The following is a 21,570-nucleotide window of genomic DNA, read 5'->3' as shown; positions in this document are numbered from 1 at the left end:
GACCCCGTACTGTTACCGCTGCAACAATATCCTTAACGTGAGGACATCTGGCTTTGCTATCATGATCTGCCTTAAATGGTTTCCTTAACCATTTAAGGAATGGTTAAGGAAACCATTCCTTAACCATTTATGTTTAAACATGTAAAAGGCTTTGTTATTCGGTTGGCTCCAACACTGTTTGTTCACATCTGCTACTGCCCTCTCACAAAGACTGCAAATGAAGTTTCTAGATTCACCCCACTCTGTTATGCCAAGATGCACGTAAAAGAATTTTTTTATGATAAATATCAGTGCACAAGTGGACAAAGTGCCAAGAAGTGTTGTAATTTATGGGTTGAGAGTAATGATTTAGCAATCTTTTCTCAATGTTAAATGTCTTCCAAGCTAAACTTAACATTTTAAACTAAGTTAGCATGATACTGGTTTAAAATAGCTAAAATGAGGATTGTAGTGGGTCATTAACCAGTGGTTTATATTGTGTTGATGGATACAAATTGTGTAACCTAATCATAACAGATAAAAGACAAGAATATCTTCAGTCATCATTCAAACTCGAGGAATATTCTCATCAGCTTTATTATGCTAACATCAGTAAACATTCTTCTGGTAATGGAACTCAATTTCATGATACAGTAGGAGAGATATAACATTTCACAAGTGCTTGTATACAATGCTAATGAGAGCACTTTACAAGGAAACACCTAAAACAGTGATGAGTCCAATAAGAAGCGCTCTCTACTGCCTGCAGCTCTCTCTGAAATAAGCAAGTTTTAATGTTCAAGAGTAATGCTTAATTATCCATACATGGCCATTTACAAGCATATTGCCACAGGGCTTCAGCTTCACAACAGTTCCCAATCTAATAGAAGATAGCGTGATTGCATTCAGTCAGAATTATTCACTGCATTACCCACGATCCATAGCATGTATTAACACAAGCAATTTCATGCATATGGATACAGTGGGTCTTAGCAGGGGAGCCCCTGATTGCTTTGAAACTAATTTCACAATCATTAGTTTTGGTGATGCTGTGAGTGACACAGTGTATTTACCAGGTTTTGGAAAATGACAAGTTTCATGAACTTTATGCAGGAAATTTTGAAGATGAAAGGACATAACATAAACATTGTAGAAACATGTATTTTTCTTTTTAAGGTTCAGAATCAGGGTCATACACTTACACATCATTTTTCATAACTCATACATTTACTGCTGAACTACAAGGAAATTTAAGCTCCTACATGTTCCACTTTGTTCTACCATCAGATGTCATTTATCCATCAAATACGAAGGTGTTATTTTATTTAACAAGTAAATCTACCTGATAGGCAGATCATCCTCATTACCAGTAAACCAAAGGCAACTGAAAGAACATCTGCACTCAGTGGGATTGAGCGAATTTCTATTACTGTTGTAATTTGTGTCCTATGTTGTATTGCTTAATAATTAGTCATTATTTAATTTTTTTTACAGTATCTATGTTCTATTATTTACACCATGTCTCTTATGATGAATATACATTTGATTTTCAAATATGCTGAAGTTCTTGATAAGCCTTCCCATGATTTCTTATCTCTCCAGCACTGACATTTATTTTATTTTTTATTTTTTATTTCCCCTCCATGTAAATTTCATAATGCGTGTATTGATTTATATCAAAGTGCAAATAAAAATAAAAAAAAATTCTCTGTAAAAATGTGTGTTGTTCGAAGGGTTTGTGAAGGCAGTTTCAGGAAATCTTTTGTTTTTATCAAAAGTGTTCTTTTCAAAATACAAAGAAATTGTATTTTCATTCTGTCACACTAAAGGTCCATCCTCAAAACAAAGGAAAGGTCCGTTACAAAGCAGAGTTAAGAGCTTAAGGTGCACACGAAACAAAAAAAACCAAAACAATTTGCCTCAAGGGGAAGTTAATGATTCATAGCCAAGTGCTGCATTCTTTCCATATGTGTGATGAGGAGATATTTTGCAAAGCCTCTGGATCAACTTAATGCTGTCATGGGTCATTGTTCACAATAAACATGTAAATTGTGTTTAGGGTACAACATATAAGTTAATCAGTTAATAGCACTGATGCACAAATAAATTATAATCACAGTGTATTGTATGAGTTTAAGCTTGTGTGTATGAAAAATTGGAATGAACATGGTAAAACGGCAAGCAGAAAAAAAGAACACACATGTGAAAAACTAGAGAAATGCTGCACAAAAGAATTGTTGTGGAAAAAACCTTTTCAGAATTGAGTGACCGAAACCTTTGCTGTGGCTTATTGTATCCAAGAAACAAACTTATACACTACACATTGTGTGTGTTTTTAGAATTTTCTGTCGTTAAAATTTTCATTAATTTTAATTAATTTAAAGTATGTTATATGTAGAGATTTAGGTTTTTACTTGTGTTATATTAATCAGATTTTTTTTCCTGCTTTTTAATCTTCATTGAACATTTATCAACCGATAAAAAAACAGAGTGCTTAAATGAAAATGAAATTAAAAGTTGGAATACACAGTATGCATATGTCCTGGTACTGGTACTTATCTGTGCTCTGTAGCATAGAGAATAAATGCACGATGTGAAATGTAGCAACAGTATAAAGCCACTAGGTGGGAGTGTGTTATCTGTTTTCTTTAATGTACACTGTTGAAGCCAAGTTAATGATTGAAACTACACTTTTCTCTTGGTGTTCTTGATGTACAACTTCTAAAATATCTGAAGATAATATTCTACAATTAATGAATGAAAAAAAAAAGCAACATAATTAGACACAGGGCTGCAGCTAACTTTCTGCTTAGAATCTACAATGTTAATTGTAAGATAAACTGTTTTTTGTTTTTAATGTGGCAATCTAAAATCTCTTAAGATTCCATTATAAAGCACATATGATAAAGTCATCTGTTATGTATTTAAAAAATAGAAAAGGGGATCGTGAAACGACGAGGAGGCAGGCAGAGAAAATAATCCATCTCCTAAACAGATCTGTGACCAAAAGTAGAAAGGGGGGTCAAATCTGTCCCAGATTTGGAGGTGCCACTGTCTGGGGAGAGATTGATGGCTGCAAGCAACAGATAACAGCTTGCAGTGTGAAAACAGATTAAAAAAGGAGGCAGAGATTGTAGGGGGAACCTGACCCCACCCACGTGGAGCTGTCATGAATGGCCATGTGCCCTTGTATCACACTGCAATTAACTACTAGGGCAATTACAGGTTTGTGGAAGCGAATGCAACCTAGTCATATTTTACTTTAATCATACAATATGCAGGAAGCTGCTATCCATCCTACAGAATAAGCTTAAAGAAGAACTGCCATTATAAGTGCAATGTGAGTTGCAACCATCTTAGTGATTTAATATTTTCATATTAATTTAAAGGCTTCATATCTCTTTAAATGTCACCACAGTTTGTCCATATGTACACGCAGAAGACTATTTGCTCCAGCTGCCATTTAGAACTTGTCTAAACATTGATGTGACAGCAGCCCAGCTGATTGGGCTCTCCGTGGTCATCATGCTGGTTTCCCACACTGGTCTATGAGTCATCCTTTACAACACCATTGTTATCCATCAAATTGTCTCCAAGCATTACTTATTCAGCCAGCCGTCGTGCCTTTTGTCCGAAATCATTATACACCCTGTCTCTGAGACCTTCTCCTGCCCACTGTGACCCATCTGCCCCCCTGTCTGACACATACTGCACGAGCCCTCCATTTCTTTCTCACACAAACACACACAAAAGCTCTCTACACCAGCTGTCCAGTTCTTGTTCCATGGCAATAAAAGATGCCAACCCATGAGGAAACCATCCAAGTGTACGAAAGAGCAGTGCTCACACTCCAGCATTTTTCATTTATCAAAGGCGGTGTTGACATTAGAAACAAACAGTAAGGACTTTTACGCTCTGATTTTACTTAAACAGAATGAATGATGGTAAACAGCCATTGCTGTTTTAGTTGCACTGATCAACTTTGTGTTGTTGGGATAAACTGTTCAACTGCTTGGTTAACAAAGCAAGACATCTGCAAACATTTTGTCCTTTAGCTGTAGAAAACTGAGATAAGACACATTTCTGACACATCAAAACTAAATTAGATTTAGTATGTGAGATTAATTCAAAAGGGTCCATTAATCTAGTATAGGAATAACTGTAACCCTCTCGGCGGCAGCTAAAAAGCTGAATACACTCTATGACTCTGGTATACTTGCTGACTCTTCAAAAGGAAGTCATGAAGGTGTCCTTTAATATTATTTTTCAGGTCACACTGCCAAGATAGCTGTAATATTTATTTAAGGATGAATTGAGGAGCTGTGCCAAAGAGAGGCTTAAAAATAGAAGGCAGTCATTGATGGGGACTATAAATAGAAAGAAGGAAGATGGGATCATCCTTGAGAGGGATATTTATGGTACTAACACACTGCTGTTTACTGGAGGCAGCCATGGGAGCGCTTATCAATAATACCATAAAATCTCAAATACCACTGAATGCATGGTCACCTCCCACATCCAGTTCTGGAAAGATGCATCTGAAGTGAAATTAAATCACTTTTATGAGGGGATCAAAGGGATTACTCCTGAGGGTCTTCTATTCATGGACACAGTAAATGCAAGAGTTGGATCACTTTTCAGTGTTGACATATCTCTGATTACAGTTTCTTTTCCATTTCTTTAAGTATATGTAGATGGGATATATAAACGAGGCTTTCATAAGGTAAAATAATCCTCATATAGCCATTATACAGAAATATATGAAGTAGACAATATGATGCTTTATATATAAAAAATGAGTTCGCCAGAGACCTCATTATTCTGCTGAGGAACGAGGACTTGAAAGTTTTGTTCGAGTTTCTGCCTCCTACCACCTACCACCATCTTTAATTTAGTGGTGGTAATGCAATGAGTTGCAAAGTTATGTCTTCTGGAACAGTTGCATGTTACAGGTGGAGGCCGAGACCAGCTGACTCAGGCAGGAGGAGGGGCAGGCATGCAGATTGCCTGGCTGAGGGGTGCTGCTGCTGCTGCTATCCGACAGATAGTCAACCCGGACGGAGTGAACCTGCGACACAAGGCGCTGCTGCTGAGCCTCGGGCAGCCTCCAACCATCCGTCTGCCTGGGAGATCAGCCCGGCAATCAAATAGCTGCCTTATTTGTATCATTATTATTATCATCAGTTTTATTTTAAAAAACAAACAAACAAACAAACAGCGAGCTACAAACAGTTATATTTGTGATCTCAACAACCAAATACACTTTTAGGCTACTTTATGTAATTGATTCAGGTGCAGTTTAAAATGTCGATATTACCTTTTACTACTCCATTTGTTAAGAAGCTCCTAGGCTGGAAGAAAGGAGAGCAGAACGGGCAGGAGGAGAAATGGTGCGAAAAGGCTGTCAAAAGTCTTGTGAAGAAGTTGAAGAGGACGGGACAGTTAGACGAGTTGGAAAAAGCCATTACAACACAGAATGTCAACACAAAATGCTTAACCATACCCAGGTAAAGAAAATGGACTTAAACTCACTCCCTCGTACAAGTTAGCTAATCTATCAAGCTAGTTGCTAATGACAGCTCTCGTTAGCCAAGTTAGCTAGCTAGTTATACATAGGTAATGTTAGCGGTTACATCTGATATTGTTAAAGCTAATTTGTGCACATAGACTAGGAAAAATATTACATACCATGTTAATGCAAAAGGAAATGTTTACGCTATGCAGTAGCTTTTGACAGAACTGATGGTTGTTAGGTTTAGCTAGCAGACTTAAAACAAACTACTACATAGCCAACGGAGCTAACATTAGCTACGCTTTAACTGCTATTGGATAAAATAATGTATTTGTGTAAATATGTAACTGTCAGTTGTCTGTATCTATAAGCTTGGAATACATATAATTATCAGCCAAGTTACAGTTATCGGATGTGATGCGCTTCAAACTCATAGTTTAAGTGTGCATGGCAGCTGTTTTTCAGGGTTAGTTTGCACAGTGAGTTTGACCTGTGGACTAACGATAACCCTAAAGTGAGAACTGTGTATCCTTGGGGGAGTGTGATGAACAGTAATAGTTAATGTTTCTCTAATGTCAAAGCAATTGTTCAGAATGTCTAAGACACGTTTCACCTGCTTACATGTAAGCTGCTGTACATTTATTGCTGCATGGATATTCCCACAGTTATAACGTGTATGTGATAAGCAGGAGGAGTAATTTGGCAGAGCTAAACACTGACTCACACAGGATATTTAGACTGGTGTGTGTGCTCTGGGAAAGTTGATTTGGGGTTCTTTGGTATTCCCCATTTGGGATACTGATCTGTCTAAGACAATAGTTCATCAGATATAAGCCGGACTCACCCAGTTTTGAGTGCACTTCCGTATGTTTGAATGAATGGACAGAATAGTTTTGCACTTTAATTATTTAATCAGTCAACAGTAACAATGAAAATGCAACTCACTCAGAAATTGTTAAAATAGGTAAACTGATTGCCATTATACTGCATAATTTCTTAATTTTCTTACTTTAAGTATTTTAACTTTTGTGAGCCCACATCTTGGTCATGCTGGTAGCAGTAGAGAAGGAACAGAGCCTTTATCAATCTTATTTCTATTTTTTTTTTTCCTCAATGGAGTATTGAAACAACCACTTTGTAAGCCAGATGCTTACAAAGCATGGATTCCAGCATTGTGGTATATGTGGTATATATCTAAACATGGGCAGTAACCTACATTAAAAACTTTTTCTCAGTTCTTAGGAATGTGCTCTAGGCCTTAGGGAGGGTGTGGGCCACTGTTTGGATATTAGTTCAGACTCACTGGGTTGTGAGACAGCCACTTCACATAACAGCTGTCTTTTTTTTTTTTTTTTTTTTTTTTTAAATCTTTAATGGGAATACATTTATGATTTTTGTACTTCAGCTGACCTACATTTTGCTAAATTTCATCACCCCTCTCTGATTTGGTTTATAGGCAGGATGTAGAGGGGTTATCGGCAGTGAAAGTGGTCAAGTGTGTGCTTGTGCAAGAATGGATTTAACCAGCAGGAAATTATGTAATATGTTTTCATTTTTTGCCATTTTGGTATTAATGGACAAAATTTCAAAGGACTTGGAAGAAATGATAAACCTTCTCTCTTTTTTTTTTTTTTGCTTCAAATTCCGAATCATAACAATTAATGACAAAACTGGATTTTATTAGTTTTGTCAATATAACCTACAACTTTATAAAATAAACCAAAATATTCAGACAACAGAGAAAATTTCATGTGAATTGGCTCAGTTATTTCCCCCCCATTGGGCAGCAGGTCTACTGAGGTGCAGGAATAAGTAGTTTGCTATATACAACCTTTTAATGAAGTCTCCAAAAAATAAAAGGAAAAAAAAAAGCACATCTTCTAAAAACACAACCTATTTAGCAATGAGCTCCTTCTGCTAGCTGCTGTGTTTACTTTTGCTTTGGGTGTGTGCGCATGCTTGTATCTCTCTCTGGTGGTTTTGGGGATATTACACGGGGAAGGTGGGGGGATTCCTGATTTTGATAATAAGAAAATTCTCATAAATGGCATATTAATTGATTAATAGCCCAGCACTAATTGGACTTGTTTATTAGTGCTTGTGAATCTCAGGTAGGTGTTGATGATCAACCCTTTCCTGTTGATCATCAAAATGGCTTTAGTTTTGTTGTACATCAGAGTGACCTGAACATAGTCCAAGGAAGACTCAGCAGAGGCATGGGAATGCTAACCTCACCTTACCCTGTAAACCATCTGGGTGAAGGAAGATGAGCCCGAACCCATTTCTTATACAGTGATCACGTAGTCTGAATGTCAAAAATTAATTGTTTGAACATAAGGCAGAGGCGAGTGGCATGTGCTTGCAGCTTTAAACAAACTAGATCCTTGACTTTACGTATTCATTCAGGACATTGGCAGTTGTTTTAAAATTAAATCTATGGGTAATGGGACTTTACTTTTCTGTTTTCTACTGACATTTTGACATCACAAAGCGCTTTTCCTCCACATGTCATAGCCATCCAATCACATACACATTCATACAGCACTTTTGTTGATATTATACTAAGTGCTTTTATTGATCACACACATCCATCAGGAGACAACATTGTGTTCAGTGTCTTGCTGAAGGGCAGTTTAGCATTTAGTCTGGGGAAGCCTGGAATTTATCCTTGTTTGCTCATAAAATGAGTCCTTTATGAACTATTCATGCAAGTAAACAAGTCATATCCAAAACAGAGAGGGTTGAGGTATTTAGACAAATGCACTAAAAATAGATTTTTTGGAAAAAGTGTATTTCTTATAAATACACAATATACACCCTCAGTACAGACCGTTTTAGACCACGGTCAATCTTCTAAGGGTGTGACAGTTGGACCCCCTCTTAAGCCATGTTCACACTACTGACTTTCAGCCCTAATGTTCATATTGCATACAAATGGTCCACATCAAGAGGATAAGCAGCAGTTTAAGCAGCTGTTGTTAAATGTTAGTTGTATGTAAATTATGTGAACACTTAAAAACACAATTAGTTAGGTTGGAAGATTTGTCACAGTCTGCCTGAATGGCTGGTGTATTTTATATAAAAGAGCATAATGTGGACTACTAAATGAATATGTATGTCGTCAGTGGCAGTGCAAGACATCTGGTCAGGGGACCCAACTGGGAAACCAGGGGCAATCCAAGCTATGTGCATGTATGGTGTATTCATTGAGCCTGCATGGTCTTGAATATTTGGGCTGTACTTGGTCACCTGCTGATGGGGACCAGGTGGGCTTTTCCAATTTAACACTAAAGAGTAAGACTACTTCACCTGCATATGACATAGGGCTGTGACGATGTGCTTCCATCCCAGTTCGATTCCTATTTTTTGGGTGCTGATTCGATTTAAATTGTGATTCTCTCGATTCTTTGATATTGCTAACTTTTTGTATGACTATAAACAAAAAAAAAATGTACAAAATGTTTTTTTGCTCATCATTTTTCTTGATTTCAATTTGGAAAAAAACAACACAGTAGCCAGAACCTCATTCTGCAGCTATAATGCACAAAAGAAAATAAAAACAATAAAAATGACAAAAAATTTACTATGGATTACTTTTATTTATTTGAAAAAAAGATATTTTCCCTCAAAATCTATTTTAAAATTGTGAAGAAAAGATATTCCTATATTCGATTTTTTTAATTTGATTTACCACCCCTATCAAGTAGGCTTCAAATGGATGCAGAATTAGCCATTGATTGGGAAAATGGCAAAAGTTCTGTAGTGTGTCTTTAAAGCTTTACTTTGTACTTTGTTTCTGCAGTATGACAACTAAAAAAGATGGACATACATAGTCATAGAAATTGCCTTCATTTACAAGTGGATCACAGAGTCTAGCAACAAATGGCATTGGCAGCACAGAGCTCTGTTTTGAGTCTGTGTCATCAAATTAGTTTTCATACAAGAAGAAAATTCTTTGGAAGATTGTTGTTGTATTTATTGTTGGATGTATTTATTAATTGAATAGACTTTTTCAAGATGAGCTGCTGTTTGAGTGTAGTAATACATAACATAACAAGGTCCTATGGTTTTCCACAAAGGCTGTTCACACAAGTACCTCACAGTGGAAGGCTTTATGTTGGAGAAGCGCTCTGTTGGCTAGTTGACTTATGATTTATCTCCAGTACATGATGCAGCACGTAATGAAAAAAATTAGGCTTCTGACATCATTTTTACATTGCAGCAAGATGAGAGTAGCACCTGCTGGATGGTCTGGATTACTTGCTGACATGTTCATACACTGTTTCACTTGCTGATGTTCTGGAGGTTTCACATTAACACCTGGGTTGTTTTCTGTGTAGATTGTCATTCATTTCAATCTAGAACATTTGTAAAACATCAATTCAATTCAACTTTATTTGTATAACGCCACTTCACAACAATGTTGTCACAGGGCACTTTACATACACGAATCAACATATACATCATTTCAAGCCAATTCATACATATCCTATAATAGAAACCAGCGGATAACATCGAGTCATGACTTCGATCCAATCCCCCATCCTGAGCATGCACGCGGCAAAAGTGGGAAGGTAAATTCCCCTTTAACAGGAAGAAAACCTCCGGCAGAACCCAGCTCAGGGAGGGCAGCCATCTGCCTCGACTGGTTGGGGTGGAGAGGACAGGAAAAACAGATCAACATGTACAATTGCACTTATTCAGGAAGACCTGCGGGAAAAAAGGAGAAATAAGATAGAGATGGCAATATTGTCATATATTTATACATAAATATATTAGAGAAATAGAGCGAGGTACTTCTCAGTGCATCAGGTAACGTCCCCATTGCTACATAAGTAATGGATGGCTAGACTACCCATAACTATAAGAGCAATGAGCATAACCTGGACAAATTAGGCCCCATACATGCAGACTCCAACTCAGGTCAGCTTAAAACATTTGAGGACTCCTGTGGGTTTGTGGTGGTGGCTTTAAAGAACTTGCTGGTGGTGTCTTTCAGGTCATTAGATGGACGTCTGCAGGTTTCCCACAGAAAAGGTCTTCCTCATGTGATCTACTGCCGCTTGTGGCGCTGGCCAGATCTACAGTCTCACCATGAGCTGAGAGCTGTCGACCACTGTGAATTTGCCTTTCACACCAAAAAGGATGAAGTATGTGTCAACCCCTACCACTACCAGAGGGTGGAGACGCCAAGTAAGTAGTTTATTGTTACATAATGCAAATCATTGTTTTTGATTAATTATTTACAGAATTGATCCTTTGTGTTTCCAGTTTTGCCGCCTGTCCTAGTGCCACGCCACACAGACATACCCACTGATTTTGCACCATTGGACGACTACAGCCCATCTATCCCTGAAAACACAAATTTCCCTGCTGGCATTGAGCCTCAGAATAACTATATACCTGGTAAGAGGATCTGTGAAGAAAACAATTTTAAACTTTTAAGTCCACAACATTTTTTGTCGACCTTTGGGAGGATGCAATTATTTACTTGCATGTGCAATAATGTCAGAAAAGTTTGACAGTGGTTAGATGTAACTGCAAGCAGAAACATCCCTGGATAAATGCAATTTACACTTCATGCTTTATTACAAATGACAAACTGCTTTTGTTGTTTCCATATCCACAAAAATCTGTTTCAAGTTTTTAAAATATATCAATAAGTAGGTTTTAAATGTTATCCTGATGAGCATAAATGTAAGTACTTTCATCTTGCAGACACTCCCCCTCCAGGGTATCTGAGCGAAGATGGTGAGGCTAATGATCACCAGCTCAACAGCATGGACACAAGTGAGTCACGTAATTGTATACACCAACAAAGCCTGTACTTTTCTATCTACACTTTATCATGCTCATAAACCTGTCATCTATTTTCCCTCATTCTGTTTTTTAAGATTCGCCCAGCCTGTCACCCAATCCTGTGTCACCCACAAACAACAATCTTGGTAAGTTGAATGAAAAGAGAGATTTTTTTAAATTAATTTCTGGGACTATATTTTATCATTTGCACTTAATTAAGTAAAAATTATGTGAGGAAGGACACATATCTGTCATATATATATAAGGACATTACTCTCATAGCTTTGCAGCTTTTACTACTTGAACTGTTAAATAACATGCTGCCACACCATAAACAGTAAATGTTTTTTCAAGGCATTTTTATGCATCACAATGGAAATGCATTTAAAAATATAAACTGAATAACTCTAGGACTTGTTTTCAAGTAGTGGAAATAATCAACATGCAATTACTGAAAAAAGTTAATCCTGGTGTGGTTGTGTATTTTATCTTTATAGAAGATCTTTTAGGTTATAGTAGCCTCATAATTATTCACCTAATATTTCCATTACTTATGGAGCATCAATCTGAAGTAGCACAAAAATTTGAATCAAAGGTGCTCAATAAACTTTGGATGTAAATGAATGTACACATTAGCAGTTTTGATTGTTTATTTATGTTTATTGGAATTTCTGAATATTTAATCTGGATTCACATGATAGACTAATCTAATACAATTGTAACACTTTTGACATGTACAATGCTCACTAGTTCAGGTGAAAAGTGGTTTTCCTTTTTTTCTATTTTGAACCATTTGACCATAGAAATGCTCGTTAATCCCTAACTCTTTCCATTTCTAACAAAAACATTGTGAGAACTGCTGTTTTACTGCTGCCATTTTTTAAGTGTATAAATGGTTATTTTTTTCCTGATCTAATTGATCTAACTGTGAAAAGGTTTAAGCCACCCCTCTTGATCTAATTTAAAATTCTTTAATATCAAGGCCAATTGGATCCTCTGACATGTTTGGGTGACATATTTTTAGTAGGATTGGACATTCAGTTGGATCAAAAGTGCTTCATGTAAATACAGTTATTGTTTGGACTGTTTGAAAATAAAATATTTCAGCTGCAGCATCACCGGTCCATTTGATTAAATCTTTTGGTTGTATGAAAAAGCAGAAATTATGAAGATGATCACTTCAAAGTAAATGTGTGGTAAAAAGAGGGTAGGAGTTTTTCAGTCTGATGTGGGGAAGCCTGCCTGTCTCAGAAAGTCAGTTAACTTTTTCATTGTTGTGGTTGACAGCAGCTGGCAAGCAGCTCAATTTAAATAATTAACTAATTTATCTCGTGTGATTTTCTCTTAAAAATGTGGGGAATTCAACATTTATATTTAGTATAAGAGGCTTTTAAGTTTGTTAGATGTTTGGTGTTTTATCAAAGATGGAAAAACTACAATCATCTGAAATTATGCAAAATTACATCTCAAAAAGGGATTTACTTGAATTAGCAACTTTTGCATGGATTATTTTTTGTCACGTCATGTCCAAATGTTCAGTTCGAACTAAAAGACTCTGGTCTTAACATGGTATAAATTCAGATTTATTCCTGAGCTATGACTCCACTGGCTAAATTTCAGTGTATGATGTGGATGTGAAAGTAAAATCCTACATTTAGGACCAGTTCTGAGGACTTCTTAACATGGTAATTAAGCTGTTAGTTTTCAGTCTCTAACTGATGACTACACAACTGAATGTCCAGAATTAGACATTTTCTGAGTTGCTTAGGTAACTTTTTCTTCTTATGATTTAAGACACTGCAGCTTACCAACAAGGCATTAAATTTTCAGTAATTGTGTCGATTATGTTAACCAAGAGTATAAAATTGAGAGCATATAAGGTGCATGTTTGAGATGGATGAGTATAAAAGCAGTCAGTGGATGACATCTAAGAGGTTTAGATTTAGGACAGTCACACAGTTAGTATGACAGAAAAGTCTTTGTCTTTGGTCTCTTGGTGTAAGTGGAAACATCAGCCACAGAGTGTCCAACATAACGCAATATTCTGGACACCTGGTTGTTTGTTTTTTATCAGCCACAGCAAAGTTATAATTTAAGAAGGGGGAATAAAAGTACCTCTTATTTTATTGGCTACTTTCTTGGACCTAGCTTAAGCTTGCATCTTTACATGTCTCTTCATCTCTCCACCGACCCAGGCTTACAACCGGTGACATACTGTGAATCTGCCTTCTGGTGTTCCATCTCCTACTATGAGCTCAACCAGCGTGTTGGGGAGACCTTCCATGCTTCCCAGCCTTCTCTTACAGTAGATGGATTCACAGACCCCTCCAACTCTGAACGCTTCTGCTTGGGTCTACTGTCCAATGTCAACCGCAACTCAGCAGTAGAGCTCACACGCAGACACATAGGTACTCATTTAGTTCCAAAGGGGCTATAAAACTTTTGATTTTATTTGCCTTTTATATTAGTGCTTGATATAATCAGCAAGTTGTGTGCTGAGCTCCAGTTTTTTCCCCCCTTTCTAGGACGAGGTGTGAGGTTGTACTACATTGGGGGAGAGGTGTTTGCAGAGTGTCTTAGTGACAATGCCATCTTTGTTCAAAGCCCAAACTGCAACCAGCGCTATGGTTGGCACCCTGCCACTGTGTGCAAAATACCTCCAGGTTAGTGTAAGATTGACGCTTATAAAGTACCATGGTTAACATAAACCTGTGTAATAATTAACCACTGATATGTCTATTTCTGCATTAGTAAGTCTTGTATCAATCTTGTTAGGTTGCAACCTCAAGATTTTCAACAACCAGGAGTTTGCTGCCCTCCTCTCCCAGTCTGTCAACCAGGGTTTTGAAGCTGTCTATCAGCTGACCAGGATGTGTACCATTCGCATGAGTTTTGTGAAAGGTTGGGGAGCTGAGTACAGGTAATACTCAGGAAAAAACTTGAGCTTATTATCAGACATTAAATACATAAAGGTTGGATTGAGCTAGCTGAATCCTCCCATTGTCACACAACTTTATCTTCTTTTTAAGAGAATGTTTTTACAAGTGTGATGAATTGAAACATGGAAAATAATAATGATATAAAAATAACACTTTAATACTCTTGGAAAAGAAATTAAACACAATGTGATTATAAATTGTGTTACGAGGATACTTGATATCCTTACATTGTGATTCAGTAAGCATCTTGTATTGGGGATGAGGACTGATGTCATTGTGCAGTGCATTCTGGGACACAAACTATACACTGGTGCCATTTTCTGAGGCCACAGAGAACAACCTGACCATTGATGCACATAAGACCTTACTAGATCACACAGATAACTATTTAAATAACAAAATATTGAGTGTAAAATTAAAAATGTTGTTGGGACACTGCTCTTCTTGAGGCAACTGGACGCTGAATGAAAAAGATCACATCGATCAGCGATAAAATTTGTTAAATGTCAGCTAAAGAGCGGACCAAAGACACTGATGTCTTACCTCCTCTGACTTTTGGAAACATTTTTGTGTATCTCGTCTGTGGTCCTCAACAGAGGGCTGTACATGCGTCAGACTAGACACTGTTCCATTTCAGTCCCCACTAATGATCTATTTGTCAGTCTAATCAGATCTGATGTGGCAAACACACTGATAGGGATTATTAGGCAAATTTCTCAGGCCTCATTGACAGACACAGCCATCAAAATAGCACTGAAATAGCGCTTGTTCTGACTGGGTTATACACAACTTCTTTGAGTATCTGACTGGCTCAGCTGAATGTTGTTTGGGTCCCATTCATATCTTGCAGGATGTTTGAACCAGCCTTCCTTAGCTTGCTTGCTTACCATGTTGTAATGTCAACAGCTGCTAGATAACAAAATACAAAGGAATTTAGAAGGGATTTTATTAGAAATAGAACAAAATAATCCCACAAGCCTGATATTGATATACCTTAAAATATGTAAACAATGCAGTTTTAGCTTCAGTTTTTAACTTTATTGTTCTTTTGTCAGAAAATCAAGAAACATCATTACTAAGCTGTAATGTTCTTTTATCAAAAATGGATATGTTCTATTTTTATATTTAAGTTCAAATTTTCTAGTAGTGGAGCAGTGCTTTTTGTCCCTTTCGGCTTTCTATTGTCATTTTAGGCGGAATCTGGTAGTTAAGATGCTAACCGCTAGCTTTCCCATATTATTTTACATAAATGTTAGCTTTGAGCTAACTTATTGGTTTTTATCAATTTTGACGTGTAATGTTAAGTGATTTTCACTGAGACAATGAATACATTTCCCGTGAGATACTGGTGTAGTTTTTGTATGTCTGCTTTGTTTTACAGTTTTCCTAAGTAAGGTTTCAAAATGGTTTCTGCCTTGAGTCTTTCTTCAGACTGTCATCTGTCTCTGCAGTAGACTCGATGGCGCGACACACATGCAACGCAAGTAGCAAAAGAATACATACTTCAGTTATATCGATAATATTTTGTTGCTGCATTGCGATGCATTATCGAAATGATTAAATTTAACACCTCTAATTGCAAGCAACTACACTTCAAGTTGTCTCCGTATTATAATGCCTCATTCTGGGGCTTGTGACGTGATGTCATGTTTCCCTTCAGTAAACCCTTGAAATGAGGAACAAAGAGTATATACGTATAGTTTTGGTAGACATAAGTATTATTTTCAGTAGTTTTTTAAGCAATTTTTCTAGACCAACAAACTCTTGAGAAAATTTTTCATAAATCGTTGAATGTTTAAATTCAGTCTGGCCGTTATGCAGAAAGGACTTGTGGAGAAAAAGAAGGGTAATGGGGGAGGGTGCGGCTGTGACTTGGCAACAGAAGAAGAATGCAGCAGGCATGCAGTGGTGTGGGGACATTGAGTAGGAGGGTGAACATATTTCAGACTCCCTTTGCAAGGGGGATTCCCACTGGACTATGAGTTTTGCGTGTTGTATTTCTGGCACCAAACACCTTGAAGGAAAACATCTCTGGTAAAGACTTGAATGACTTCAGAAATAGCTTGCTGAGTTGGCTTCACTGTTGGTGATACGCAATTAAAATACTTAGAAGGTTGTATCGTTACATTGACTGAAATTACCAACTGTAAGTACATGTCTCACAGTGACTTTCCATGTGTATTACCACAATGAAGTATAAACAAAGCAATTAGCGATGATGCATTATAACTCCTGTCCTTTGCATCTTGCAGACGTCAGACGGTGACCAGCACCCCCTGCTGGATAGAACTACATCTCAATGGTCCCTTACAATGGCTCGACAAGGTCCTCACACAGATGGGCTCTCCTAGCATCCACTGCTCCAGCGTGTCTTAAGAAAAGCAGTCTCACCCACATAAGTGATTACAAACACAATGGACAAGTCAAGTATTTCTGGGTGACATGGAAAGAGACAGCATCAAAACACCTTCCTGCTGTGCTGTGAGTTTCATCGCACATATGTCACTTTTAGCGCTATTCATTGTCTGCATTTGATGGCTATGTTTGGACTTGTCCATTCCTTAGTTTTTATACGCAAGACAGCCACATGGTATTTTCTCTAGGTGTTAAATACTGCTTCCTCCCTACCAAGAAAAACAAAACAAAAACAAAAAGAGAAAGAAAACACATTTTCAATCATTCAAATTTATTCTTCATAGTTTTAAGTTTTTGCCCCCTAAGATGAAGTCATACAGTTTTAGCTTGGCCATCTTTAAGTTTCAAGGCATTTTTTTTAATTCTATGAATTAATTGAGAATAAGAATATGCTTCCATCATTGGTGTTTGTGTCCAATTGCTTCTCTTCCAACTCACTGAATTGTGAGGATAATTTGATTGATCCTTGAAATAACGGGGGAATAAAACTTTTGTCATTCACTAGAATATGGTAAATATTTTAAGTACAAAGTACTTTCCCTTTATTCATTTGCATTAATTAAAGCATAAAATGTCTAATTGATCATTTGGGTCTTTTATCTATGACATAACAAATAAAATATATAAAGTCTCACTTGTTCTATAAAAGATCCCTTGTATGAAAACTATTTTCCTCAGTGAAAGAGACATTTTATAAGTTATTTTTGCATATTGTCCTGCATGGGAATATATTTTTATTATTGCCTCAATATAATTGTACATAAATATTTATAGCCTGTAATTTCAGATTCGTTGCTTGAAATAGTGGACCTGACAACTTTGGCATGAAGCTCCCTCACAATAACACTTTGCTTTAATCAAGTAAAACTTGACCTGCTTATATATGTGTTTCTAAGCTGGGTCATGTTAGCTATTAGTGTCATACGTAATACCAAATGAGTCGCGCAAACTAGTTGAATTTAGGCACCATGCGATTCAAGGGTGAAGGGTGCAAAGACCAAGACTGTAGATCAGTGCTGTTCAACTCGGTCCCATGAGGCCCACAGCCCTGCAGGTTTTCAACATATCCCTGCAACAACACGCCTGACTCAAATTAAGGAGTCATTGTGAAGAACTTCATTAGCTGTTGGATCCATTTAATTTGGGTCCGGTGTGTTGAAGCAGGGGTACAGTAGACATCTGTATGGCTGCAGCCCTCATGGGGCTGAGTTAAATAGCCTTGCTGTAGTTGATCCATCAGTAGTATGTGAAATGAAAATAAAAAAGCAGGTTTTCTTTATTTTTAACAATATATGGTACACCATGCTCTTTGTGAATAAATGATGCACTTCTATTTTCCTGTGCTGATCTGTGTAAAGCTTTAGTTGTAATGGTTATCTGCTTGTCCAGTAAACACTGTATATCACATGTACATTGTTACAATATAAAGCTCGTAATATGCCAACTGTCCTTGGTCACAGTCTTTGATGCAACCACATTAATCCTGCACTTACAGTACACTAGACTGAGACACCAGGTAATTTATAAGTTACACAGTGCTTTATTAAAATACTGTGTACAACACTTTATTAGTTGGTAGATCTTTATCAGCTCATGTTCCCCGATGTTACTTGGAACTCTGTTCAAAGTCTTACATGTTTTTGTTTCCACTGTAGCCTAATATTTGTTCTCAAATGACCATTCTTTTAAATGTGAAATTTTAATAAATTGAAACAGCAATGAGTTGTCATTTTCTAAACCGGTATTTGTTATTCATTGATTAAAATTAAATATACCCCTGATTATAAATAGAAATTCATTTTGTCCTCATAACTACTTCGATTAAAAAATGGCCATTTACAATAAGTCATGATATACTTCAGCTTGAATTGAATTTGTCAAGACAAGCTGACTATTGTCTCCACAGGTAAAAATATTACAAATACACCAAATACATCTGAATGACTCAATTTAATTATTGCAGAAATATTCCAAATTAGCACAAGTTGGAAAAAAGTTGAGCAATATATGCCCACATAGTAGGAGAGTGTTCACGATAAATATAGGTTCACAAAAAGAAAATCATTCCCATGGTTTTACGCTGATTGATATAGATGTGCATTAAATCTGTTACAATTGTTTCTTCAAAGGATAAGGCACATATGTAACAAACAGAAATACACTTTTCCACTTTACTTGGAGAAATACATAAAAAGCCCACATTAAATGTCATCACCATCTTGGTTCACTCAGGGCAAAACATTGATACTAAGGAAGAAGACTGAGGAACAGAGCCACTCGCTGGCTTATCCTCCAAAAATTATATTCATCAGTTTTATTTCATTTTTTTGTTTTGTTTTTGTTAGAATGCTCTGATCATTTCATGTCTAAGAATCAAGTTTCTAAACACCACTTTGCCTACAATACCATCTGTAAGCAACTCCACTTCCAGTCATGAGCAGGACCTCATCAGGCGCCGAATCTGATGTGAGCCCTGGGAAAGGCAGGAGTATCAAGAGAAGAGAACTGCTGTGCTTCAGGCAGCTGCTTCTAGCTTTCTTCACCTGACGATAACCCATCTATCTCATCCTCATCGCCTCCAATGGCCATCCAAAATGCTTTTGCCACCTGGAAAACAAGTAAGGCAAAGATATTTAACCAGTAGAGGATTCCCAATTAAAGATGTCTGAATTTAATTTGATCTGAAACTTACCTTTTCTGCATGAACTTTTCTCTGCTCATGTGGTAATGTAGAAGCTTTATCTGCAGGATGAAAGTCCAAAAAGCCAAAATCACATTGATGATACATGACGTAACAAATGCAAATATTTAACCTCCATGCTGGCAGAAGGAAAAAAAAGTTCTTAAAAGTTTCATCTCCCAATTACCTTTCATTTCTTTTAATTTGGTAAAAAGGCGCTCAAAATTATCCACATCTGCGTCTCCAGTTGTGAGATTTGCAAGCTCCTGAATGTCTAAATCAGTCATTGCATCTGCAGGAATTGAATGTATATAAAATGTATATATGATTAATTATGCTGGCCAAGGGATTTACATTAGTTTGAGAAAACTACTTTTAAAAAAATGTTAAAGTCTAACAAGATAGTTGCATACCGACTGCAGAGTCCACCTGTGTGTCTGTGTTGCTACCATCTGCCTGCTTGACCTCATCATCGGTGCCCTCTGCTGGCAAAGTGGAGGACTACCACAGAAAATAAGCCAAGGTTCATGTGTCTCAGGTCTCATTTAAAAACTTATTTTGAAGAAAATTATACATTTTTATCAAACTATACATTGCATGCCTTTTACATTTTATGCAACAACCTTTGCTTTCCTTGTTACACAGAAAGCTAATCATTCCATGTAAATGGAATATGGTGAATAAAAATGAGAAGGATTATAAAATTACCGGCGGGTCCTGGCAGCTACGTGGGTTGTTATGTCTGGAGGCCACCAAACTGCTCATTAGACCAAATCCCTGGTTGTGCCCTGTTACACATAGATAGTAAGCTACTGAATGCCTCTAGATCACAGAGTCGGCTGAATATGCAACTGGTTATTTTCACTAACCATCCTTCATTTCCACACTGGACCACACATTGGCATTCAGCGCTTGAACAATTCTTTTTACCCCTGTGGATTCTGGAAAATCATCTGAAAAAAGCAACAACAATAATAAATTAGTAGGAGAAAAGATATCTTGAAAATTGAAAATATAGAAATGAGTCAAAGAGAATGTGAAGTTGACATCACACATCAGTAGGTTTCGGTGACATTTTATTCTAGCTCTGAAGCTTTCTTTTGAAAGCAAAAACTTTAAATTTGAAGTGTTTCAACAGACTGTGATATCTTAACTTTCAGTCACTACATTTTTTTAAAAAAGTAGAAAAGGGAAAAAAATGATGGTGTCAGCTTCAGTCATATCAGTTTTGGTGCAACTGTCTTGTTAATAAGCAGGGCTTGGTTTCAGAGGTACAGGTACATTACTCATAAGAGATTACATTAGAATGAAAATTTGCAGCAAAATGGAGAATGTATGTCAATAAATAGGTCCATGCCTCTTTTTTTTTTTATTTATTTATTTATTTTTAAGCAAGATGGGAATTAGGTGTTTTCTATTTTGAATTGTGTGCGTGTTTTTTTTTTTTCTTTTTTCATTTGTGTAACTACCGAAGCATGTCTGAAAAAAACCTATAAAAGCTAAACTACAGGTCTGTTTTCCCTCTCCTTTATTCTTTATCCATCTCCTCGTTTTCTAGATGTGATGGCTTTTAGCCAACTCTGGTCAACCAGTTGTTAACTGAAATAATTGGAGATCATTTTGTACAAAATAATCTCCTATGATATAATATGATGTACTTTCACATTCTGTCTGTAAAACTCACCATCTTCATCTGGCAGTTCCTGTGGATTGAGCTCCACCAGTTCAAATGCATGAGCCAGACACCACTGTTGTGCATCATGTCTAGTGATGCCTTGAATAAAAAAGTAAATCATTTATTATTTAATATGGTAACATCATGCAAATTGTATTCAATTGTTTGCATATTGATAGACATCTGTAACTAACCATTTTCACAGACTCTGTCACACACTAGTATGAGCACCTCTGGAGCTAGTTCTTCCACCACTGAAATCCAAGGGTTTAACTTTTCCAGCCCATCTTTCTATAGACACCAAGCAAACGTCATGTAAGCTATAAGGGTATCACATAGTAGCCTGCTGAAATTTTCTAAATGTAGGTCATTCTTTAGTGACATACATACCACTTTACTGTCAAAATAAGCGATGAAAGCCTGCGTAGACTGGGCAATCTCTAATGACATTTGAAAAGTGCTAGGTACCACACACAGCCTGACATCTGCTGTGTAGTATTTGTTATTGATGGTCCAAGGATACCAGGATACGGTTTCCTGTCGCTTAGTCGGCTGGGGCAAAATATTCGTA

General features: G+C 36.9%; 2 protein-coding genes across 2 annotated transcripts in view; one reads left to right on the top strand and one right to left on the bottom strand.

Annotated features, from left to right (window-relative positions):
• The first annotated feature begins 5,038 nt into the window (after nucleotides 1-5,038).
• On the top strand, nucleotides 5,039-18,227 carry smad3b (SMAD family member 3b). The gene is made up of 9 exons (XM_079250794.1): nucleotides 5,039-5,486; nucleotides 10,491-10,684; nucleotides 10,763-10,897; nucleotides 11,210-11,281; nucleotides 11,386-11,436; nucleotides 13,486-13,698; nucleotides 13,816-13,953; nucleotides 14,066-14,210; nucleotides 16,482-18,227. The coding sequence occupies exons 1-9, from the start codon at nucleotides 5,284-5,286 to the stop codon at nucleotides 16,603-16,605; spliced, it is 1,275 nt and encodes a 424-aa protein (XP_079106920.1). The 5' UTR covers nucleotides 5,039-5,283; the 3' UTR covers nucleotides 16,606-18,227.
• A 365-nt stretch (nucleotides 18,228-18,592) lies between these two features.
• The window catches only part of aagab (alpha and gamma adaptin binding protein), a 3,384-nt gene continuing 406 nt past the window's right edge, over nucleotides 18,593-21,570 (bottom strand). Inside the window, exons 2-10 of the mRNA XM_079250805.1 lie at nucleotides 21,390-21,570; nucleotides 21,194-21,290; nucleotides 21,009-21,098; nucleotides 20,194-20,277; nucleotides 20,033-20,112; nucleotides 19,738-19,825; nucleotides 19,512-19,616; nucleotides 19,337-19,386; nucleotides 18,593-19,251 (exon numbers count right to left, since the gene is read on the bottom strand). The exon at nucleotides 21,390-21,570 is cut by the window's right edge and continues 10 nt beyond it. Of these exons, the coding sequence (XP_079106931.1) occupies nucleotides 19,174-19,251; nucleotides 19,337-19,386; nucleotides 19,512-19,616; nucleotides 19,738-19,825; nucleotides 20,033-20,112; nucleotides 20,194-20,277; nucleotides 21,009-21,098; nucleotides 21,194-21,290; nucleotides 21,390-21,570 (853 nt within the window). The 3' untranslated portion in view covers nucleotides 18,593-19,173. The remainder of the gene's footprint in view (nucleotides 19,252-19,336; nucleotides 19,387-19,511; nucleotides 19,617-19,737; nucleotides 19,826-20,032; nucleotides 20,113-20,193; nucleotides 20,278-21,008; nucleotides 21,099-21,193; nucleotides 21,291-21,389) is intronic.

This window comes from Telmatherina bonti, assembly GCF_933228915.1.
Source record: "Telmatherina bonti genome assembly, chromosome: 2".
NCBI lineage: Eukaryota > Metazoa > Chordata > Actinopteri > Atheriniformes > Telmatherinidae > Telmatherina > Telmatherina bonti.
The sequence above is the reverse complement of the archived record's forward strand: the minus strand, read 5'-3'. Positions and strand labels throughout refer to the sequence as shown.